Source organism: Zootoca vivipara, chromosome 11 (genome assembly GCF_963506605.1).
Source record: "Zootoca vivipara chromosome 11, rZooViv1.1, whole genome shotgun sequence".
Taxonomy (NCBI): Eukaryota; Metazoa; Chordata; class Lepidosauria; order Squamata; family Lacertidae; genus Zootoca; species Zootoca vivipara.
This window is the reverse complement of record NC_083286.1, coordinates 11,294,249-11,319,490: the sequence shown is the minus strand read 5'-3', so window position 1 is coordinate 11,319,490 and position 25,242 is coordinate 11,294,249. Positions and strand designations below refer to the sequence as shown.

The window sequence follows — 25,242 nt, the reverse complement described above, 5'->3', positions numbered from 1 at the left end:
TCCCTGTTGGCGTCCAGTTGCAACAAAATTGCGCCCACAGCTTTTTCAGAAGCATCTGTCTCAATGCGTAGGGGCGCGTCCTGCACCACATGGAACAGGTTTTGGTCTGAGGCGAACACTCTCTTGAGGCTTTCGAACGCTGCTTGCGCCTCTGGTGTCCACTTGAACTTCTGCTTGCCTCTCAGGCAGTCCGTGATGGGAGCCGTAACGCGAGAGAAGTTCTTGATGAACTTCCTGTAGAAGTTAGCGAAGCCTAGTAGGCGTTGGGCATCTTTGCGCGTCCTGGGGCTGTGCCAGTCCAGGATGGCCTGCACCTTGTCCTTGTCCATCGCCAGCCCCTTGTCTGACAGCTTGTAGCCCAGGAAGTCCACCTCTTTGGTGTGAAACTTGCACTTCTCCAGCTTCACATACAGGTGGTTCTCCTTCAGGCGTTGCAACACCTCTCTGACATCTTTCACATGCTGCACTGGGTCATTCGAGTAGATAAGGATGTCATCTAGGAAGACCAAGCATTTCCTGAAGAGGAGGGACCCCAGGACGTGGTGCATGAAGGCCTGGAAGCATGCTGAGCCCCCTTGCAAACCGAAGGGCATCACCAGATATTCAAAAGAGCCCAGAGGCGTGAACATCGTGGTTTTCCATTCATCTCCTTCCCGGATCCTGATCAAGTTGTACGCCCCCCTTAGGTCCAGCTTGGTGAAAATCTTGCCCCTGCGTGCCGCTGTCAGGAGATCATCCACTCTGGGCATGGGGAAAGCCACGGGCTCTGTCACCGAATTCAGCCGTCTAAAGTCCACCACAAGACGGCGCTGTTGCGTGTCTTTCTTGTCCACCCAGAAGACCGGGCTGCCCCCTGCTGCCTTGCTTTCCCTTATGAACCCCCGCTTGAGGTTCTTGTCGATGAAAGCGCGCAGATCCTCCAGCTCCTGGTCTGACATGGCGTACAGCTTGGCTGGGGGTATCGTCGCCCCTGGCACCAGGTTGATCTGGCAGTCAAAAGGCCTGTGCGGGGGTAGGTGGTCGGACTCCGCTTCGCTGAAGACCTCCTGCAGGTCCCAGTACTGCTTGGGTATTGCCTCACCCCCTTTGATGTGCATGGTGGCCACCGTGGCTATCGGAGGCCCCTCCCCTGGTTGGTGCTGCATGCAATGTTCCAGACAAAAGTCTGACCCAAACGTGATGCACCTCTGGTGCCAACTGATGGAGGGGTCGTGGCGCGCCAGCCAGCTCATGCCCAAGACGATGGGGGGGTCTGAGATGGTGGTGACGTTGAACGCCAGTGTCTCTGAGTGCCTTCCCACCGTCATTCTCATGGGGGGGGTTTGATGTGTGATGGCCCCTCCCAGCAGCTCCCTGCCGTCAATGGTTGCTACGTGCAGAGGAAAATCCAACTGCAAAAGCTGGATTTGGTGCTCTTCTGCAAAGCTTCTCGAGAAGAAGTTGGCGGACGCCCCACTGTCAATTAAGGCGAGGACCGTCAGGGGATAGCCATTTGGGAGCGTTAGCGTCACTTCTAGAACCACTCCTGCTCTGGGAGGGGTGGGCTGGCTCTGCACCTCTCTGTGCGGGTGGGCGGGCTGGGGCTGTTGTCTGCTGACTGTGCCTGGCTGCTGCCCCTTGTCTCCTGCAGCCAGGCTTTCCCGTTTCCCTGCTGTGGTGCTGCGTCAGTGGGGGAGGGCACCACCGTTCCCGCCTTTCCTTGCCACTCCCTGCGATGTGGGCAGTCTCTGACGAGATGCTGGGGTGAGTTGCAGAGAAAGCAATTCCCGCCCCTTCCCTCCTTGCGTCTTGGCGCCGCTGGGGTTTGAAAAGCCCGCGCGCGCGCGCTATCAATCTGCATGGGCTCCTGGTCCTGGCTGGCTCCAGGCGTGGCCTGAAAGGGTTGTTGAGGGAGTGGCTTCTCCTGCGACCGTGGGAACCAAGCCCGCTTTGCGCGCGTCGCTTGCTTGTCGTTCCACCGGGATTCCTGCCTCACCCCCACCGCCAGAGCTGCTTTGCTCAGCTGATCCATAGTACTGGGCTTTGGACCTCTCGAGAGTTCATCCTTCACCTCCTCGCTCAAACCCAAGTAAAACGCAGCTTGCATGGGAGGCGAATCCAAAACCCACCCCAGTCTGTGCACCAGCATGGTGAATTTCGCCCAATATGCGCGAACTGTCATATTTCCTTGGCGTAAATTATGCAGTTCCTCCTTAGTCTGGTCCAAATGACTATCGGACGAATACATCGTCCTCAAACCTTCTAGAAATTGTTGGACATTTTTCATGCAAGGATTCTTGGTTGCGATTAATGGTCTTAGCCACTCCCTGGCTGCTCCGGTGAGATGTTCCACAATAAACGCTACTCTGTGCTCATCATCGGGGAACTCATTCTGGTGCAGCTCAAGAGCATACACGATCTCAGTCTCAAAGCCCTGAAACTCCTTCGGGTCTCCATTGAACTTGCTTACAAGGGTCCCTGCTCTCCTTCCTGGCAGCACTTGGACTTGGGGAGCCCCTCCCGCCTTGTTTTTCTCTGCATCCAGCTTGTTTTGGAGGTCTACCGCCACCGCCCTTAAATGCTGCTCTTTTTCCTGGAGCTCTCTCACCTGTTCCGCAAGTTGTAGCCGGTCGTCCTGGACCTTCTTAGTCTCCTCTTTAGCTGCCTTCAATTCTCCCTGCGCCTGCAGCGACAGCTGTTGCAGTTCTAGCTGGGCTTGCTCAGCGATCTGCCGCCACTTCTCCGCCTCGGACACGCTCATCCCGGCCACTCCGAAGTAGCCCAAAAATGATTAGGAGGTTGCTGTCACAGTGGCCGGAGTGGACTACTTCAGAGTAACGACGCTACGCAGCTCTGCATTTTATTCTTTTATTGGTGCTGCGTATTTACAGTGCTCAAGTCATTGCTATTTACACGGAGCGATGTTGTCAGTCGGTTTCAGAACCTCCTAATGGCTTTTGGCGCGTCTTTCTCCAACACAAAAGCTTTGGCAGACCCATCCTCTTGCCCCTCCTCTTCCTGCGTAATTCTGGAGTAGGAGGGATGGGTCTTCCCCCCTTGCTTGCCCCTTCCTGTCCCACCTGGGACCCTGGCTCCTCTACCTTGCCTGAGCCTCGGACACGACTTCCTGCTTCCCCACTGGAATCGGAACTCTCCCTGCTTTCCCCTTTGCTCGGGGACGGGCTTGAACTCAGGAGGGGAGGGACTTCGCGATATCCCCTGTCCCTCACATCTAAATATTATTTTTCTGTTGTATGAGCCTCAATTTAAGACCCAGAGACACCCTTGTTATAGCAGTTGAAACAGTTTCCCACTGTGTGGTCGAAACTGAGATCTCTAATTCTTTATTCCAATCCTCCCTCAGTACCCGTAATATCAAATTGCTTTTCTAATAACAAAGATTTATACATGTTGATGGCCGGGTTTTTTGTTGCGCCATTTCTGTGGAACATATGCAAACTTTCTCTTTGCATCCTCTGTTTTCCAGGTTCGTACAAAGGACCGCATATTTGACAGCATCAGCCACCTCATCAACCACCACCTGGAGAACAATTTGCCGATTGTTTCTTCCGGGAGTGAACTCTGTCTCCACCAGCCGGCAGAGAAAAAACAGTGACTCCACCCCTCCCCACCCCATGGCAAGATATGTAGCTGTGTCTCTCAGAAGCCACAGTCAGAAAGGAACTGCAAACTTTTGTCCGTAGAAAAAGAATATCACCCGTTAATGTTTTCTGTAAGTTAAAGAAATGCCAAGACGAAGAACATTCTTGTGGCTTTTCAGAGTCGGTAAAGAATGGCAAAAATAGCAGGTGGATGGGTTTTCTTCAAAACATGTAATCGAAGTGTTCCTGATTCCTTAATATGAATATTGACCGTGTACATACACACACATTCTATAGAAATACGGTAGATATTTATATTTTTGAAGTCAGTCTGCTGAAGATAATGGGCCAAAAAAGAAAAGAAAAAGCATTTTAGCTGAAGATACAAGAAATGAGTGATTGTCTAGATCAGGCATCTCCAAACTGCGGCCCTCCAGATGTTTTGGCCTACAACTCCCATGATCCCTAGCTAACAGGACCAGTGGTCGGGGAAGATGGGAATTGTAGTCCAAAAATCTGGAGGGCCGAAGTTTGGGGATGCCTGGTCTAGATTAAACAATACTTACATCCGGTCTTGTTTCCCTGAGAAAATTGATACTGGAAATCTCAAGGGTAGTTTTATGATAAAAATAAGCACAATAACAGAGAGAAAACAGACAAGATCCAATGATTAAATAGCGAGTGATGTAACATGAATCAATGAGCTAATATTTCAACAGGAAAAGTTAGCTTGAAGCAACTTTTGAAAACATAATTCATTGTCTCTTAAGTTCAAAAGCGTTTTTTCCCCTCTTTCTGATGTCCCACTTAAATTCTTATATAAATGCTATTCCAAATTGTTTGTAACTTGTTTTGGCTTTGAGTAGGTGTGATCTCTCTGTGTATGAGGTATATGCATTGATTTTTTCTAACAATATACCTCAAGATACACCTTTGATTTATTAAAAACAGTGTTCGGTTTTAAGATTATTCTACATGTAACTTGCTCTTGTAGCAGAGAATATAATGCTAAGAGGATGCCAGGAACATTTACATGTGTGTGATTTTTAAACATACTGGCCACAGTCCCACAGTCGTCACTGGCAACTGATCAGAGGTAACAGCCAGTTGATCCCAAATGTGTCCCCATCTGAATCAAATATTAAGCAGAAGGGCAAAAATTGATAAATGTCTTATCTTTTGATTCATAAATCCTGAGATACATTTCCACAAGGTTTTTTTTTGGGGGGGGGGCAGCCTCCAGATATGATGGCTTAAGCAAATAAACACAATAGAAGACATGCTCTATCAATGGCTATAAGTTATGATAATTCAATGAAATATCCATGCACAGAGGCAGCATCTACACCAGAACGGCAGGTGTTGGGATAAACAATAGTCCTGTCCTGGTGGTAGTCTTGTAAGCATTTGTTGCAACAGAAAGGTGGCAACTATGGGGTTGCGGCGCTCATCTCGCTTTTCAGGCTGAGGGAGCTGGCGTTTGTCCGCAGACAGCTTTCTGGGTCATGTGGCCAGCAGGACTAAACTGATTCTGGCACAACAGAACACCGTGACAGAAACAAGAGCGCACGGAAACACCATTTACCTGCCATTTATCTATTTATTTACTTGCGGTTGTGTGCTTTCAAACTGCTAGGTTGGCAGGAACTGGGACAGAGCAACAGGAGCTCACCTTGTCGTGGGGATTCAAACCGCTGATCAGCAAGCCCAAGAGGCTCAGTGGTTTGGACCACAGCACCACCCATGTCCCAAATAAACAATCACACAATCACTGATAGGTGCACCTGCCATTGTGAGGCTCAAAGCAATGAAGATGATGCCTCCCCAGATGTTGCCATTGGCTGTGGGTTTCTTGTGATGTCACAAAAGCACTTGACAACTGAGCGGATATAAAGGCAGGCCAAGCGGAGAGCCCTTTTTATTTCCAGCAGGACACACCTGGCAATGGATGTGACATTCAGCACTGCCCAGGTTTCTCCTGCTTGGAGGAGGCAAACTGGTGAATGGAAGGAGGCAATCCTCTGGCAGTGGGATGCTAGGGAGCAATAATAAGGCAAGTTTGCTTGCTTGAAGGCTGCTGGTATCTGTGATTAGAAGCTGGCGGATGTCTCATTATGGACCTTACAGTAGCTTCTGGCACAATGGGACACTGTGACGGAAACGAGCGCACGGAAACACAGTTTCCCTTCCTGCCACAGCACTACCTCTTTATCTACTTGCACTGGTGTGCTTTCAAACTGCTAGGTTGGCAGGAGCTGGGACAGAGCAATGGGAGCTCACCCCGTCATGGGGATTCAAACCACCAACCTTCCAATTGGCAAGCCCAAGAGGCTCAGTGGTTTAGACCACAGCGCCACCCACGTCCACTGTGTGTAAAGTGAGCACACCACATCCCCTACTCTGGCCACTGTGGTGGTGGCAGTCAGTGCAAAGTACTATCTCCTCCCATCATTGTTCAGTGGTTGCGTACAGGAAAGGTTAAGTAACAGAGCATTGGACCACACGGTCCCTTCCGACTCCGCAATTCTGTGATCTATTATCTGTTTTGCATGCGTAAAGTTCCAGGTTCAATCTCTGGCATCTCCAGAAAGGGCTGGGTATTGTTCCCAGTCTGGAACTCTGGAGAGACACTGGCAGTCAGTGTAGAGTCTGTAGACAATACTGAGGAAGATGGGCTAATGGTCTGACCTAGCCAGAGACAGCTTCCCAATGTTGCTTTGTGCACCTTTGCACAAGTTACAGCTATTGTTGTTAAATAACTGAGTTTTAATGCTGAAATGCAAAGTAAAATAATAATAATGGGAGAATCTGCTTTTGATCCTGGGTACCGAGCACTTGAGAAAAATAACCAGACTTCACTTTAAAAAGAAAAAGCGGATTATTACTTCCTAGTCACAATGGAGCTCAAAGCTTCCAGGACCTTTGGACTGTCATATGTTTTCTGAAGTTTAGCTGCAATAGAAATTAGAAGATCAAAATATGAAAGCATGGGATGAATGGAAAACATCCCATAAAGAAATAGAGGAATATACGCTAGCAGTCTGGTTCCAGTTTCCCTTTCTCATCTCCATGGAATTATATTCTCTGCCTTGCACTCATCTGCATGCTGTGCTGTTAAGTCATGAGAATTCATAAATGCTTATTGCATCGTACAGTAATTTCTAACAAGCAAAATTCCATATATTCATAAGGAAATTTAAAGAGAGGAAAATGTTTTGTGGGTGTAATTATGTGTAAGTGGTGTTTTCCATACATAGGGAGGTTTCAATTCTCACATTTTGCTTTAACTCAAGTGGCAAAACTCACACATTTTGGTGGGAGCAGATTCCATTCCAAGAATGTACACATAAACAGACAGCTCAGTTTCATTGCTGTCGTCTAATCGAGATCAATGGCACTGAAGTGGGGATCAAAATAGCCATTGCCACTGAATATGTAAATTGTCAGTCACACAATATTTTGCTGGAATCAAATATCCTCATAAAAAGGAAAGTAAAATGCAAATGAGGTTTGGCACAACAGATCCAAGATGTGTAATATATGCATTAAACTATCATTGTTCCCCCTAAATGGTGATAAAATAGGGATCAAAAGGTCCTCAAAAGTCTTCCAAACAATGCTGAACTTTTCCTTTCCTTTCCATTGCTTTCTCAGCAGGATTTTCAAAAGGACTGGGTGAGGTATATTGTTCACTAAATTTAATATTGGTAAATGAATATTGGGTTAATAGGTCTCCTGCTCAAGAAGGTTTTGTGCCACTAAGATTTGGGTTCAATCATAAAGGTACGCCTGGATTTAAAGAGTATAGGGATACTGGAATTTCTTCTGCACTTTTCTGGCACTTAAGCTCTTGGATTGCACATTCAGCAAATATTTCATGGGCAGCAAAAAAATAGGTGCAAAATAGTTCAACCTTTGCCAACTTGTTGCCCTCTAGTTACAGTATGTTGGACTGTAAATCCTATCAGCCCCAGCCAGCAGAGCCCAGAGAGGGTATCCGCATGGTGGTGTACGATATGAACTGTTCCTGCTATGATTCACATGCTGCATTTAAAGTTGGGAAAGGATCCGCCTTCCCAGGTTAGAAAGTCTGTTGACCCTGAAGTTTTGTTCATTTCCTGCCTTCCATTGCAGCAAACGTGGCTTGGCTTGACTTGCAGAAACGATTCAGAGCCATTTGCTCTCTGAATCTCTTTCCACAGCACAGCTGATCATTGCGGCACACTGTGGGTTACGCAGCCTGATGGTTTGGGCAGAGGGCCTCCTCAGATGGCCTCTTGCTCCTTTTCCAATATTTCAAAATGTCAAGCCATGACTGCTGTGTTTCCCCCCCTTTCATTATGGTTTAAATGACCCCTGTCTCCCCCCATTTTTATAATAATAATAATAATAATAATAATAATAATAATAATTTATTTATTTATACCCCGCCCATCTGACTGGGTTTCTTGGGGGCTTCCAACAAAATATTAAAATACAATAGTCCTTCAGATATTAAAAGCTTCCCTGTTTAGTCTCCTTAAACTCTGGTAGTTGTTTTTTCCTTTGACATCTGGTGGGAGGGAGTTCCACAGGGCGGGCGCCACCTCGCTTCTCGCAGTGAGGGAACCGCCAGAAGGCTCTTGGAGCTGGACCTCAGGGTCCGGGCTAAACGATGGGGGTGGAGACTCTCCTTCAGGTCTAAGAACGGAATCCGAACGGTGGAAGGGCACTGGCGGCGGGGGGCCTCATTAGGGAAAGCGTGCCTCGGTTTAAGAACGGTTTTGGTTTAAGAACGGACTTCTGGAACAGATTAAGTTCATAAACCGAGGTACCACTGTATATATAGCGTTCCCGCCCCCCCCCCCATGTCTAGAGCCACCCTGATACTCAAAGACTACTACAGCAAGAGCGGTGACCAATGGGGTGACCTCCAGCTGTTGTTGGACTCAAACTCCCATCAACATGACTTGTGGCCTGGGATTATGGGAGCTGCAGTCAACCATATCTAGAAGGCACCATATTGCTTATCTTTAATTGTGGATAGTATCAAAGAATACATCATGAGAGCACGTGACGTTATCACTTTGGGGCATTTTTACCACTGCATTGCCCATCTAGAAGACATGCGAACCAATCCTATTGATCACATTTACAGAGAAATACAGGTCTGCATCTAGCCATGTAGCAGAACGAAGATGGTATTAGGTGGTAGAGTCCTGCGGTAGTAAAACTGGTGAAGAGCTGTAGCTTTGCATGCAGCAGGTCCCAGGTTCAATCCCCAGTATTTCTAGATAGGTATATAGAACAATCTATTAGGGCTGCAGTCAGTCATGCAATGGTTAGTATGATCCCATCCCAAGTGTTTTTTTTTACTAGTACAACGAAGCAGCAGAGATAGTTGTTCACTGCAGGAGAATGAATCCCAAGCAAGCCAAGAAAAATAGCCAGGCAATCCCTCTTAAATTTAAAGTGGCATGCCACACAATAAGAGAATAGAGAACAACAATACTTTGGTTGCTTATTTCGTCAAGACATACCTCTGTATTATTTTGCATTTTCCTATTGTACCTGATATATGCCTTTAATCACTAAGTTATCATTCACTGATTTGTGATTCTGTTATTCCACATGCTTCAACGAGGGACATCTTCTTTTACTTTATTATTATGTCATACAACGCAACACAATACATTTAATATATAAAAACTTTAGGAAATTCTTCAGAGCACCTGGGGATATATCCGTGACTTGATTTGTATTTACAGGTTAAGCATCCTTGTCCGTAACCTTGCTGTTTAACCAGGATCATCTTAAAGACTATGTCTCTTTGCTGCTTACAGCAGTTTTTATTATTTGATATGTTCCTTTATACTGTTTGGCATTCACAGTTTCAGCATACTCTTTTGTATTTTGCACAGAGATCGAAAAGTTAATATACATGTTTACAATACTTTACACTTGAAATAACAAATATTCATACCAACTAGGAGCGGTTCTGCTATGGGCATTACATTATCAGAGGGATAAAATGATTTGGTGGCATTCTGTGCAAGTCATTCCCATCTATTATTTCTATTTAAATGTGCTTAAGATTTTGCCCTTAGACACAGGTTTTCAATGAAGCTGCAGTAGGAAATGTTTAAAACAGGAATAGCCATTGTGGTGCCTTTCACAAGCTCATCTTTTGTTTTCCAATCTAATAACAAATTATACATTTTAGATAAAAGTTTTTCTTTGTTTTGTATAAGTTCTTTTTCAAATTGTGAGCTGCTCCAAAAAACCATTTCCCCCATCTATTTTAAACATTTCATGTAACTGATGATATTGTAGCCAGTCCGTAGCATGGCTTCTTACACTTTCCATTGATTTCAGTTTAAGTTTCCTGTCTGTGAAATGCAGCAATTCCCTGTAAAAGTTGACCATTGTCTATCCATATTAACTTTCTTGATTGTAATAGCCTCAATAAGAGATAGCCATAAAGGTGTTTTCCTTTCCAGCAGATTTTTATATTTCTCCCAAACTCTATACAAATTCTTCCTTAGAATATGGTTCATAAAATTTTTATGGATTTTTGCCTTCCCATACCAAAGACATGCATGCCAGCCAAATTTTAAATCATGGCCTTCTAAGTCCAGGATGTCTGCATTATCCAGTGTAATCCATTCTTTTAACCAGCGCAAGCAGGCTGCCTCATAATACATTTGCAAATCAGGCATGGCAAAGCCTCCTCTTTCATTTATGTCTATCATAATTTTATGTTTAATTCTTGGCTTTGCCAATGTGGTGCCTTTTACATGCTTTGTACTACAACTATGATGTCTGTCCACTGGTCATGCTGGCTGGGATTGATGTGAGCTGTATCCCAAAATTTTAGGGTGGTACCCCATTGGCTACCCCTGGTCGAAATAGCATGCCCTCCCCCTTTTAAATGCCTCTTGTAAACAGTAATTTCACAGCTTGAGGTTTATGAATTTTTCAGATGCTGAGGAGGATGGTTCAGTTCAAAATTAGTCCTGTTGCTGTGAAAGAAGCAGAAGCTGGCTGAAAATCTCAGAGTACCTGGGACCATGTATGATGTTCTCATGGACCACTTTTGACTGTTTCTTCCACTCGTGCTAACTTTATTTCCCGTGGTACATGCACCCCCCACGACCAATTTCTTCCTTTAGTCCGCGCCTAGTGCAAGGTGAATCCTATTTATTCTCTGCTCGCTTTCTTCCAGCATAAGCCATCAGGGGGAAAATATATTGGTGGTCAGCGAGTCCAGATGACAGAATATTAATTCTAGAGCTAGATGAATAAAAAACATCCACCAGTCATGCAATTGACTCAAGTCTGAGCATTAAACTGCAATTTGTGATTTTTGTAAAGCTCTGGATAGTTTTCTGGAAATGTGTAGTTTTGTACAAAATAACATTGAGAAGACCATACCAATCCATTAGATCTTCCTAATTTTCTGTGTTTGGGCTTTCCATAACACAGGCTGGGCCTTCATTTTTTAAAAAATATATCTTTCAAAGAACAAAAATTGATTAAATATACATCTATATACATGCTATGCATAAAACGCCAAGACACATATTTCAGTTGGGCACTAAACTACATTAAATAAAAAAGAGATTCAAGGAGAATGAACCAATATTACATTTTTCTTAAAGTCCTAGAACAAAACCAAAATGGCTTCTAGTCCCAGCCTTCACATTTAGCTATTCTCGCAGGATGTTTGCATTGATAATTACAGACAGAATACTGGGTTCGTGTAGCATCCAACTTCTCTCCTCCAAAATTTTGTTGGTGAAGTTTAAAAACAAAACAAAACAAAACAAAACAAAACAAAACAAAACAAAACAAAACAAAACAAAACAAAACAAAACAAAACAAAACAAAACAAAACACCACTATTGGAACATACCTGCCCACAGTACTTGTAAGATCTGGTATATTACACAGGAAACCATGGTGATAATATCAGATAATGTAAACTTTTGCCACACAACTGGCATAAATAAAAAGATAATTAGGCTGCCAGCTCAACCCTAAACATTTGTTCTGGAGTATCCATCTATCTGTTCATGTCAGTGTGAGTTCCTTGCCTTCATAATATGGTAGTTTATGGCTTGTGGCACAGCGATCAGACCTAAGCATTTGCTGCCACGTCAAATAATACTTGTAGTGTGAATCCATTAACATAACAACAAGACGCAAAAGTTGGAAAATAATGCAGCACTGAGGAGGTAAACAATCTCTCTCATAACTTTAAATTTCAGCATATAGCGGATACACATTCCTGCAGAGGGTGTGCAGTGCTTGGTGAATGTTAACGTTTCCTGTGAACCGACTGATATACACACACACACAATAGGCTAGCATTGGCTGCATTTGCCCATGTGATTCTCCCCCCTTCCCCAGCACTACTGGCTGAGCAACGGTGATATCACGGAATATCTATAAATACTGTTAACTCCTGGGGAGGAGGTCAGTTGCCAAACCATCCCACTTGGGTGGAGAAAGCGAAAGTCTCCCACAGTTCCTAGGCATTGTGTTCTGTATAGAGGTCAAGAAGGTAGGCTGCTTGAAGGAAGGGGCTAAGGAAGTGAGGCAGCAGCCGGGCCCAAAAGGCACGGAACAGATGGCAATAAAAAACGTACACAGCACCTCCAGATTTTCTCGACTTGCATATTATTGGGATGTGTGTGCAGATTGGGTTTCATTTATTGGTTTTAAATAACCCACCATGGTTTCTGCATTGATTCCCTAATGCATATACATTTTGTATCATGTCCAATTTTCTTGATACTGACAGGATTTGGAGAGGCAGTGAAGTGCCTTCCTGGGTCCATCCCTCACAGAACTAAAACCCAGTCCAAAACTGCCTGGGCTAAAAAAAAAGGCACTTGATATTATGCCATTGACGAGGAGTGTCTCTCCCTGTGATTTAAGTGCATGAAACCCCACCAAAAGGCTTCCATTTGGCTCTTTTAAAAAGTCAGTTAAAGAATCCTTGGCCTGCAGAGTTGACGGACTTCATTTGCAGCAATTCCCATTATGAAATGACGATTCGTTCTTTTCCGCTAAACCTGGCGAGCCGTTAGTCTGTGGGTGTTCGTCCTTCGGTTTCTGTGCATTGCTGCTGCTGGACTTGCTGCGACTCTGATCTGGGGTGGGCTGGACAGGCAGCGACGTGGTGGCGCTGGTCTTCACCAAGCAGCCGCAGACGAGGCGGAAGAAAGCCCGCCGCATTTCTTTGCTTGCCAGGGTGTAGATGACGGGGTTCATGGCTGAATTGAGGACCGCCAAGGCAATGAACCCGTGCACTTCGTACAAAATGGGGCATTCTTTCACTTTGCAGGCCACGTCGACCAGCAACAAGATAAACAGCGGCAACCAGCAAGCGATGAAAACCCCGACCACAATCACGACTGTCCGGAGCAAAGCCATGGACCTCTCCGAATTGTTGTGGTTGGTGACGTTGCGGCTGCTGGACTTCACCAAGATGTAGATCCGGGCGTAGAGGAGGACAATGGCCACCAAGATTGCTATGAAGATGGTGATGCAAAAGGCCACATACCTTTTGGAATAGAGCGGCAAAATGGTGGAACAGTCAGCTAAGTCCGCAACACAATTCCAGCCAAGGATTGGCAAGGCGCCCAGGGAAACTGAGATAAGCCAGCAAGTTCCAATGAGCAAAAAGACCCTGTACTTCTTATTGGCATCGTACGGCCTCATTTTGATCATTGTCAAATGCCTCTCGATGGCGATCGCTAATAAGCTGAATGTGGAAGCCCCCAGGGCCACAAACATGCTGCCTTCTCGGATAAACCAAATCTGGGCAGACAAGCTCATGGTCTTGTTTCCCGACATCAAGATGTTTACTTTGTAAACTATCCCAGCCAGCAGATCACAGAGGGCCAGGTTGCCAATGAAAAAATACATGCGGTTGTGAAACTTGTTGTTCTTCCAGATGGCGATCAGCACCATCAAGTTCTCCAGGATGATGAAGCTGCAGACAATTAGAAGGATAATGGTCGTCAGGCTTTTTTCTTTTCCTCGGAAGAGCTTCCCCGTGAAGTTGTAATGGCGGCGTATCAGAGGGTCCATCCCTTCAAATTCTTGAACAGAAGGTTGTGTGCTCACCATTTCCATGGCTCAGCTTTGGACTGACCCGCTTTTCAAATCAGGGAAGTTTCGATCCAATTAATTCCCACAAGGGGGAGCCCGCATCACACCTCTTAGAAGACGTCTCCAGAAAAGGTCAGCTTCTGTACTGGTCGCATGTCAGAAGCCTGCCGTGCTGCCACCAAAACCTTTAAAACAGCAACAAATGACAACATGTTAAATTACCTGACTTCATATTAAAAACAGCAAGCTCATATTTTCTGATAAAATGCAATAGAGAACAGATATGTGAGCTCTTGCAGATGTTTAGCTAATGAGATCAGCAGGGCAGATCTAGAAGCTCCCAGATTCATGGAGCTACAATCTTCTGCCAAGTTTTTTCTCTATCTCCACCCTCCAAATTTAGTAACAGGTAAGATCACTGAGTTGCTCCCCCAACTTCACCATATTTTCAAATCATCGTCATTAGCAAATTATGTGCAACAGGAAAGGGGAGACACACACAATGTAGTGATCTGGACAAATGTTTTTCTTCATGGAAGAGAATGGGCTCCTGTTTTGGTGGCAGCCCCACAGCCTTTGTCCCTAGCTTCATCACAAGCAACAACAAAGTCTTACCTTAAATAGACCAATAATTTCACTTTCCAAATCTCTTCAAAGTACATTTAAACAAAACGAGGGAGGGTGTCTATTTATTTATATTATTTGTACGCCGCCTCTCATTCCAAAGAAATGCCAAGGCGGCAGGTTAGCAAATGATAAAATGTCAACAGCACAAAAGAAAATAGTGCAAGAAAAGCCATGGGTTGCATCCAATGAAGTCATCTCATTAGTGCAAGGACTTCTGCCTGTACAATGGGACTTCCTCTCTCTCCCCTTGCCCTCCCCCCCAAAAATCTGTTCTGGAGTTTCCCCAACCTCCAGAATAGATCAGGAAGTGGAGATGTGATAGGAAGGTCCCTCAGAGACAGAGAAGTAGAGGAAGTCTTGTTGCACCGGCAGAAGACTTTGCACTAATGGGACAACTTTGTTGGGCACAATCCTGCATCAATAAAACAACAACAGGGTGGGCTATTTTCCAAAATGCAGAATTGGATTCAAACTCAATCTTCTTTCGTAAAACCTAAGCTAATGAATGCAATGTGCAATTATTTCCTCTGCCTTCACAAAAGCCCTGTCCTTTCTCTCTAGAGGAAAAAACGGAAGCAAAGCGGCTAAATTACAAGTAAAAAGATTTGTATTCAATAATATATTATAACATCTAAAGGAAAATTTCTTTTGACACAGTTTATAATCACTTGATGTGTCGGTGGTATAACAACAACAACAACAACAACAACAACGACAATGATAATGATGATAATGATACTACTACGGTACTACTACTACTACTACTACTACTATATTTTGTATACCCTGCCCATCTGGCTGGGTTTCCCCAGCCACTCTGGGCGGCTCCCAACAGATTACAAACCATATAAATTCAAACCAGCATTGCCTATAAATATCTTCATGAATTATTTCTCAAATCTGTCCTTTCAGTCTGTTCCCTAAAACCAAACGTGGCCTCTGGGCCATGAAGGGTATGTAAGGAATGCTTGTCTATTCCAATTCGGAAGCTGCATTCAGAATGGGAGCAGGGAAAGAGTTAGTGGCGTGCATTGCATCCGTTCATCCTTCCCACCTCCTGTGCTGAATCTGGTATTTTGTCTGGGGTAAGGTATGCCTCGGAAATGTATTGCTCATCCTTGGTATTGCTGCAACCTTGAAGTTGGCTTCAGAGATGGGAGTACGGCACTCCTTCCTCTTCCATCCATGGAGTTTCTGGCCATAGTAACAGTGCCAGAGGCATGTCTTATTTCAACTGTAGCTGCCCTCACAACAGAGCACAGTCCTTTCCTTACAGGGGCTGAGGGTGGGGAATAAAGCCACTTGCTTATATAGAAGTTAAATCTGTCCCCTTGTGGCCAAGCTATCAAGAACCAAACTTCTCATTCTTCCGAACTCTGTTTGTCACATTAAGGTGCCCTTTCAACTTTCCTGGAACCCAAAAGGAAGGCATATTTCTCATGGCATTCCTGTAATGTTTAAAGACTGGCAACCGGACAGGCAGGGCAAATCACAGGCATTTCTGTCCATGGAATTAGCATCCGTTCCCATGACTACAATTCGGTGGGTACCGATCTCACACTGACCAGCTGTGCATGTTTAGTTAACTTGCAAGCCTTTAAACCGGAGTGGGGACCCTGTGGCCCTCCATATGTCACTGGGCTACAGCTCCCATAATTCCTGACCATTGGCCATGCTGGCAGGGGCTGATGGGAGTTGGAATCCGGCAACAAGGGAATGCTATGTGATCACTGATCAAACCTTTTCATCTTAGAAAAGGAAAATCCCTTATGGGGGAGGGAAGCAAGGGATTGTCTCTTGAGTCACAACCACAATGTACATTTGAAGCACTCCCATACCATTTTAACAATCAACATCCATTTTAATCAACACCCATTGGGCGCACACTGCAGAAATATTAGATGTAAAGGATCCTTTCTAAAATCACAGTAATATAAGAATTGCTACATATACAGTGGTACCTCGGTTTAAGTACACAATTGGTTCCGGAAGTCTGTACTTAACCTGAAGCGTACTTAACCTGAAGCGAACTTTCCCATTGAAAGTAATGGAAAGTGGATTAATCCGTTCCAGACAGGTCCGCGGAGTACTTAAACTGAAAGTACTCAAACCGAAGCATACTTAAACCAAGGTATGACTGTACCACCAACAATAATGCTTCTGTCAACTGGTCTACTATTTTGTTGAGGAGAATATTTGCCACCTTCCTTGTTGCTCTGCCAAAAAAATGATGCAGTGGCTCAAGAATGAATAAGCAACGGAGATTTAATGTGATGTAGTGAACAAAGGGTTGGGGTCAGATGAGGAAGATCCCCAAAGCTCACTGGATGACTGTGAGACTGTGTCTCTCAGCCTAACCTACTTATGATGTATAGATACAGGGTGAATCTTGAGATCTGTGGGCATCTCTCATGTACATAATTTCTCCAATCCTCATTTTATCTCCACAGCCACCCTATGAAGTCATTTCCCTTATTTGGCCAAAGTGGGTGAAATTTTAAGGCACAGGTACTCCTCCGGAGACTGACAAATTGTAGACATACTGTAGGTCCAAGGGCTTTTTGTGGAAGAAGGAATATCCGGGGGGAGGGGGAGCAGGGGATTGTCTCTTGAGTCACACCCACAACGTACATCTTGCTTGTATGTTTTTAAAATTTTTGCAGCCTTTCTTTCTGGTTTTCATGCCTGTCCTGTGACAAAGGCTTCCAATAAGCCTTACGAGAGGATGATGGGCACAGTATTGCCTGTGGAGTCCTGAAGAGCTCTGGATTTTTTTGTTTTCTTAAAGTAGGATTTTTTAAATAAAAAAATCTTAAATGAAGCTTTTAATGTTTAACAGAAGCCTCCACTGCAGTACTTTAATAAACAAACAAATAAATCAGGCAATATTTTGGAGAGCTCATTGCCCTATAGAAACACATAGATGTGGGAAAATATAGAGCTGTAAGGTACAAAATGCAGTGACACAAGGCATTGCAGGACCCTTGTCCAACTTGGGGAGGAGGTTATTAACATCACACTTTGACTCAGAATGAGGGAAAGATCCATGAATCACCTTGATCCACCCCGTTATTTGCCCTCCCCACACACAGCTGATGCAAACCAAGAGCACTTAGAAGGAAAAGTGAGATAAAAATGGAATAAATAATAAAAGTTACTCATGTGAAAATATTAACTGTGCAGTCCCATGGCAGAATGACCATTCGCCAGAGTCATGCTAAATTATACAGTCCCATTGAGAAACTGGTTCTTTGTCAGTTGAACACAACAGGAGCAAGTCTCACATCTCTCTGATGCTATAATACTCCACATAGCATCACAGAAACTTAAACAAATAAAAGACAAACGGGACGTTATTTCAGCTTTCCTCTTTTTTGTGTGTGGGTGGCCATAAGCAGAAGCAGATCCATAAATGACAATCTTCAGACCAGAGAAAAGCAAGCACATCTAAAGTGAAAAAGCAAACATCGTATATATTTTATGTAAGAGTTCTTCAGTGGTGAGTTATTGCGTATAGTCTGTCAAGTTCCCATCCGTGGCATTAATGTCTAGGACAGGACTTGGCTTTGGCTATAAATTTATGCTCTGTGTGTGTCCGCTCTGCATAGCTTTGTGACTGCAAATGAAATCTGGAGAACTGTAGCTCACAAAATGCCATTTCTTAGAAAAGGCATGCATCTTTTAAGATGACCGCTATTTGTCTTGGCTTCTATGAAATGTGGTTTTGCCAATCGTTCCAGAATATAACTCTCACAATTAAAATCAGCTGATTTTAGTTGTGGTATTAGCCAAGGTAATGTAAGTCATAAGTGCTTCCTTTTCATTCTCCTCAGGCTTCTTTCTAATCACTGGCCAGTTCCCAAGGCTGCTAGGAACAGCCCTGAGAGGGAGCCACAAGTCCGGACCCCAAAGTCAAGTTAGATATTATCCAAGGCTATTTTAGCACCTGTGACAGAAAAATCACTGTCCCTTGCAGTAAAAAAAATAACAACAAGGGAATAAATCAAGTGGCTAACAATTAGTTTCCCTTTCATGATACTCAGTCATGGCTTCCCATGAAGAATTATGCGAATTGTAGTTTTCAAAAAGGTGCTTAGATTTTGTTTAGAGACCCCTGTTCCCCTCACAGATCTACAATTCTCAGAGTGGCTTAGCAATAAATCTCTCTTCCCTGGGAACTCTGGGAGTTGTAGTTTTGTGAGGGGAACAGGGGTCTCCTCTAACAACTTTCAGTGCCATTTACAAACTACAGATCCCAGGATTCTTTGGGGGGAAGCCACGACTGTTTAAAGTGATAAAAGGGTACTTTAAATGTAAGCTATTTTGGAGGTGTGGGTTGTGTTTTTTTAACAAACAAGTGGTGTATATATTTTATGAAAATACAAACAAACAAACAAAACAGATATGTCCTCAGAATCAGCTCCTAGAGGTGATGGCTTCATTTTACCTAATGCTGGTCTCACCCTGATGGTTGCAGTGACCTAGACATCCAAAGGTCTTTTCAGAACAAAGCATGACAGTTGTATCTTATGGTCATAAAGCTCTCAGTGGATTAATCTAGAAAAGTTCTGAGGTCCACAACTGTTTAGCCAGACCTTCTTAGAAGTCCATCAAAGTGCAGGCAAACCTTTATCTTACAGCCTGAAGTCATTCTTATTTCTCGAATTGCCTTCTAGCTCTTGTTGTGTCGAGAGATAAATCTAAAATCCCGGGAACTGATAGCAACAACCCTACCTTTAAAGCTATCTGATTTATAGGAGCCTGGGAATTTTTACCATGGCACATAAGATAACAGACTGATGATAAAAATGACATTGAAAAGAAAAAACCTTGAGCTTATGTTGAAAAGAAATGTCCCAGGAACGAGCCCCTTAGCAAGAGAAAGAAAGGGAATTGGTGGTGAATAAAGCTGAGCCATAGTAGCTAATAAAATAAAATAAAATGGCTACTGATGTTTGGAAGACTTTAATTCCTCACATGGCCATGGTCCAGTTAGACCAAAACACAACACCATTCGGTGTCTTGAGGATTTCCAGTGAATCTAGAAAGAGGACAAACATCACTAGCACACAGCACCAACTGTAATACTCCAGAACTGAATTTTGGGCAGTCTCAGTAGAGTAAAGGTAAAGGTAAAGGTACCCCTGACTGTTAGTTCCAGTCACGGCCAACTCTGGGGTTGTGGTGCTCATCCCGCTTTAATGGCTGAGGGAGCCGGTGTTTGTCCACAGACAGCTTCTGGGTCATGTGGCCAGCATGACTAAGCCGCTTCTGGCGAACCAGAGCAGCGCACGGAAATGCCGTTTACCTTCCTGCTGGGGTGGTACCTATTTATCTACTTGCACTTGACATGCTTTTGAACTGCTAGGTTGGCAGGAGCTGGGACCGAGCAATGGGAGCTCACCCCGTCGCGGGGGATTCGAACCGCTGACCTTCCGATCGGCAAGCCTAAGAGGCTCAGTGGTTTAGACCACAGCACCACCCATGTCCCGAATGGCAGGAGCTGGGACCGAGCAATGGGAGCTCACCCCGTTGCAGGGATTCGAACCCCTGACCTTCTGATCGGCAAGCCCTAGGCTCAGTGGTTTAACCCACAGTAGAGTACAGTACACTTATCTGTTAGCTTTCGGGCACCTGCTGGTGAGTCTAGATAGAACTGTGTGGTAAACCAAAATAATGAATAGACAGTGTTTGTGGCAAGGAAGTGGTTCACTGCTGTTGCCAAGGCAACTCCTCTAGCCGGCAGGAATCCACTGCAATACGCATCAAAGTAAAGCATTTCCATTGAAGACTCAAGCCCCTTCCAGATACTCAGCTCATTGAGCATTCATTTTGATTTGTTGCATAAAGCTTACATGGATGCTAGATTGTACCCAGTTCCTGGGGAGCATCCGTTCTGATCTGTTTGCGGAACGGTTATATGACAACGGACATCCATCCTGCATTCACCGTGCTTTGCTTGCAGGCTCCTTGCATGTCTTCCTGGCTACTTACTTGTTCATCCTACACTTTTCAATGCATTTCTCCATCACTTTCTAAACCTCAAAAAGTCTGGGGCTTTTTTTGTGGGGGTGGAGTGGGGGGAGGATTGTTGCGCTCAGGCGACAGAGCCCTTTAATCCACTTTAAAATACACAAACGGAAAGTTCCAGTATGCACTTGAATCCCTGCCACAAAATTCAGACAGTCTGAAGGCCCCCAGAGGCACACTGGGTAGGTAGTCAGAAAGCAAGCTGGCCAGTTCTCTGTTGATAGCAAAGGCGCAAACACCGCAGTTATCCACTTTGCCTCTCAGTTTCTTGGAGAGTGTTCCAATAGAGGTTTATTCCTCTCATTTGGAGAGACCCTATTCAAATTTTGGATTTCACAGAGAACTGATCAGCTCTCTGAGTTAGAATTTTAGTACAGTGGTATCTTGGTTCTCAAACGCCTTGGTACTCAAACAACTTGGAACCCAAACACTGTAAACCTGGAAGTAAGTGTTCTGGTTTGCAAACTTTTTTTGAAAGCCAAACATGCTCCGTTTTGAGTGTTACGATTCCAATTTGAATGCCACACTTCTGTTTTGAGCACAACATTTCTGTTTTGAGTGTTATGCTTCCTATTTGAGTGCCACACTTCCAATTTGAGTGTTAAGCTGAGGTCTGCCTGTTTTTGCTATTTATTTTGCATTTTTGTTTTTGCGGCTCTTTTGTGCGTGACTGTGTGGAACCCAGTCTGAAGCTCAACATCAAAAAAACCAAGATCATGGCCACTGGTCCCATCACCTCCTGGCAAATAGAAGGGGAAGAAATGGAGGCAGTGAGAGATTTTACTTTCTTGGGCTCCTTGATCACTGCAGATGGTGACAGCAGTCACGAAATTAAAAGACGCCTGCTTCTTGGGAGAAAAGCAATGACAAACCTAGACAGCATCTTAAAAAGCAGAGACATCACCTTGCCGACAAAGGTTCGTATAGTTAAAGCTATGGTTTTCCCAGTAGTGATGTATGGAAGTGAGAGCTGGACCATAAAGAAGGCTGATCGCCGAAGAATTGATGCTTTTGAATTATGGTGCTGGAGGAGACTCTTGAGAGTCCCATGGACTGCAAGAAGATCAAACCTATCCATTCTTAAGGAAATCAGCCCTGAGTGCTCCCTGGAATGACAGATCGTGAAGCTGAGGCTCCAATACTTTGGCCACCTCATGAGAAGAGAAGAATCCTTGGAAAAGACCCTGATGTTGGGAAAGATTGAGGGCACTAGGAGAAGGGGACGACAGAGGACAAGATGGTTGGACAGTGTTCTCAAAGCTACAAACATGAGTTTGACCAAACTGCGGGAGGCAGTGCAAGACAGGAGTGCCTGGCGTGCTATGGTCCATGGGGTCACGAAGGGTCGGACACAACTAAACGACTAAACAACAACAACAGTGTGGAACCCAGTTCAGCTACTGATTGATTGATTGACTGACTGCAGTACACTGTTTATTGCTTTCATTTTATGGATCAATGGTCTCGTTAGATAGTAAAATTCATATTAGATTGCTGTTTTATGGGTTGTTTATAAAAGTCTGGAATGGATTAATCTATTTTGCATTACTTTCTATGGGAAAGTGCACCTTGGTTTTGGAACGCTTTGGTTTGGGAACAGACTTCTGGAATGGATTAAGTTTGAGAACCAAGGCACCACTGTACAGGAAATGACCAATCTGTGGAGAAGCTACATCCCTGACCTCCACACATGTTGGTGGAGCACGCATAAGCCTGTTCTGCCCTGTTCTGCCCCCTGTTCCAACCGCATTTCCAGCCATTTCCAGGTTGCTGTGACATGTGCGGTTGCAGTCACACATCAATTGGATGTGCATAAATGGGTCGTTGCCTGTATTGAAAGAAAGAAAAAGGCCAGAGATGCATTCTATGCTATGGAGTACAAATATGTAGGAATAGACACCCCCCCCCAAAAAAATGCTGGTACCAAATATGAACTAGAACTACTCCCCAACTCATTGAACAGGAAACATCCTTGATCTTCTAGTGATTGAATCTATCTTGTGACAAGAAAGGAAGAAAAGGACTTAAGATTATGGGCAAAAGGGGAGAGAGGAGGTGCTGTAACCTTTCCTGCTGCCTTGAGGAGGAGGAGGAGGAGGAGGAGGAGGAGGAGGAGGAGGAGGAAGAAGAAGAAGAAAAAGAAAAAGAAGAAAAAGAAAAAGAAGAAAAAGAAGAGAGACAGCTGACGGACTCAGTGTCTTTAGAGAGCATTCCAGACCCGCCTCTCCCAGAACACAGCAAGCCTTGAAAGTAGGAGAGCAAAGAGCTCAAAGGCAGAGGGCACACCTCAGCACCCATAGTGATGACCCATGAACAGGGCTGGATTTAGGTTTGATGAGGCCCTAAGCTACTGAAGGTAATGGGGGCCCTTCATATGTCCAGCTGTCCTTTGTCAACAACAAATTGTTGCTGTTTCTTGTGTGGAAAATATGTTATATGGTAATTTATGGACCTAATAGGTATCCAAAGCCATTTGCACATAACAAAATACAGTTATACCTCTGGTTACGTTCACTGTGGGTTACGTACATCACGGGATACAAACGCACTGAACCTGGAAGTACAGGAACGGGTTACTTCCGGGTTCGGCAATTTGCACATGCGCAGAAGCGCCAAATGATGCCACACGCATGTGCAGAAGTGCCGAATTGCGCTGTGAGCATGCACAGATTCGGCGCTTCAGGTTGTGCACTGCTCAGGTTGTGGACGGGGCTCTGGAACGGATCCCGTTTGCATCCAGAGGTAACATTGTATGTATTTTATAAAAGTAATTGTTGAACTGAAATACAATTAAGAAGTATATTAATAGTGAGGGCCCTAAGCTATAGCTTGTTTAGCTTCTATGTAAATCCAGCACACCCTTTAGGAACGAATAATAATCATAGAATCATAGAGTTAAAAGGGACCACATGGGTCATCTAGTCAACCTCCCTTCAATGCAGGAATCTTTTGCCCAACATGGGGCTCAAATCCACAACCCTGAAATTTAGAGTCTCATGCTCTACCAAACTGGGTGCTACTTTTTTTAAAAAATTAATTTTTATTGGTTTTATATAATAACACAAAAAACAAGGACATACAGAACATATCCATCTACATTCTCTCCCTCCCCCCACCAGACACCTTCTGCCACAAGGAAATCCCGTGGACGATGAGAGTCAAATGTAGTCCATTTTATAGATGGGTTTGTCCTCACCCCCCTCCCTTCCCCCAGAGCCTCCCCCTGCCACCAAGAGGCCCTAGGATGACAAGGAGAGATACAGGTTGGAGTCCCCCCCAACTATTTATATATAATCCCATTAAATTCTAGAAAAAGGAAAAAGAAGGGGGGGGGAGATAAAACACAAAAAGGAAAAAACCAAACAAACAGTTAAAATATCTCATTTTCCAATCTCTTACTTTGTTAAACATTGTTTTAGTGACTTCCTCAGATCCCTTCTTCCTGGCTTTCATAATTTCCTAATATTAATCATAGCGGGTTTCTTACTCTTAAATTCAATTCTTACTCTTTAATCAGATTATCCAACAATTTCCACCTTCTTCGTGCCCCCTCCCCACAGGCCCCCTCCTGCCACAAAAGGCTCCAGGATGGCAGGGAGGAGAGAAGCAGATATCCCCCCAACTACCTAACTAAACATACAACTAAACTGGGTGCTACTTTTGCTTCTCCTTGTGGTTCGGCATTCCAACACATAAAAGCTCTGGGCAAGCCTCGTTGGGCTTCCCTCATCCTTTTTAACAGCGCGATTCTTCAGCATCTCAAGTAATTTGGAGATCCATCAGTCACCATCCCCATTGCTTTCAGTGGCGATGTCTTCCAACTTCCAAGACAAACAGCTTTGCAGCCAAAGAGACGCGCGCGCGCGCATGCAACTCAACTTCTACAAGTCAAATGAACAAACTGGACAGAAGCAGCAGAAAGCGAGTGAGGAAAGTTTTAGATGAGGCCCCTGCTTTCTCTCCCTTTGTAGTTTATTATTATAACTATCACCACCGCCCCACCGCCACCAGTTAAGTCTCCCAGCAGTTGACGATGGTGGGAATCCAGAGGCATCCCCCCCCCCCGGGAAGCGCTGCAAACTTTTACAGACTCCTGAGGCAAATGGCAATAAAAAGCACTCTGCGGGGAAAGGATGGTCAGTCCTTGTCACATCGCAGGAGGGCAATGCTGAGCTGGCCATCGCCCCGCTCCAGACCCCTAGGACTCACGATTCCCCCCCCCAAAAAAATCCCTATCCCAAACCGGTAAGCACTAATTCGGAAGACAGAACACTGACATGTAAACGGCACCCCAAGCGTCAGCAGAGAGTCCCCTGGCGTTTCATCCCCAAGCGGGTCACACGAATTCGGATTACAGACCACTGCCGTGTAAACAGCACCCCAAACTTCGCGGAGCCTCCCGGCGTTCCATCCCGCGCGCCTCCAGTCCGCTCACCTCGCTCGGACGCGGCTCCCTGCCCGGCGCGCCTCATCCTGGGACGTTCGGAGCGCCTTATATAGTACCGGAGTCCGGCGCTCTTTCCGGCCGATCGCCCCCTTTCCCCCTTCTCGGCTGTTGGCAAGAGCGTGGATCCAGTTGATCCCGCGGGCGCTGCGCTGTTGGAGACCCCGCCGTCCCGTGCAAGCGTGGCCAACTTCCCCGAGAGCCTGCGAGGAGATGCTGAAGCTGCTGCTGCTGTTGCTGCCGCCGTCGCCCGCCCGCCCGCCCCCTCCTCGGGCTCCTCCCTCCCGAGGTCGCCCCCGCTCCATGTCCTGTTTCACACACTCCATCTCGGCCCTTTCTGCTCCCTGCTGCGCTCCGTCTACATTCTTTCTCCGGCCAGCCTCCCTTCCTCCAACGCGCCTCCCAGGATCGCATCTCGCTCACCCCCTGCTCGCCTGTCTCACCCCCGTCGCTCTCGCT

The 25,242-nt window shown here is 45.2% G+C and overlaps 2 protein-coding genes across 2 annotated transcripts in view; one reads left to right on the top strand and one right to left on the bottom strand.

Annotated features, from left to right (window-relative positions):
• Nucleotides 1–4,397, top strand: part of SHC3 (SHC adaptor protein 3) — a 52,405-nt gene extending 48,008 nt beyond the window's left edge. Inside the window, exon 12 of the mRNA XM_060280121.1 lies at nucleotides 3,467–4,397. Within this exon, the coding sequence (XP_060136104.1) occupies nucleotides 3,467–3,595 (129 nt within the window). The 3' untranslated portion in view covers nucleotides 3,596–4,397. The remainder of the gene's footprint in view (nucleotides 1–3,466) is intronic.
• A 4,069-nt stretch (nucleotides 4,398–8,466) lies between these two features.
• On the bottom strand, nucleotides 8,467–25,005 carry S1PR3 (sphingosine-1-phosphate receptor 3). Its single transcript, XM_035100262.2, has 2 exons — nucleotides 24,775–25,005; nucleotides 8,467–13,867 (listed from the first exon to the last, which is right to left on the bottom strand). Exon 2 carries the CDS (start codon nucleotides 13,704–13,706, stop codon nucleotides 12,588–12,590), a length of 1,119 nt encoding a protein of 372 aa, XP_034956153.1. The 5' UTR covers nucleotides 13,707–13,867; nucleotides 24,775–25,005; the 3' UTR covers nucleotides 8,467–12,587.
• Nucleotides 25,006–25,242: the final 237 nt, after the last annotated feature.

Bases quoted from the DNA above. Each gene is read 5' to 3' on its own strand.
- S1PR3 (XM_035100262.2), bottom strand. From the start codon at position 13,706: ATGGAAATGGTGAGCACACAACCTTCTGTTCAAGAATTTGAAGGGATG.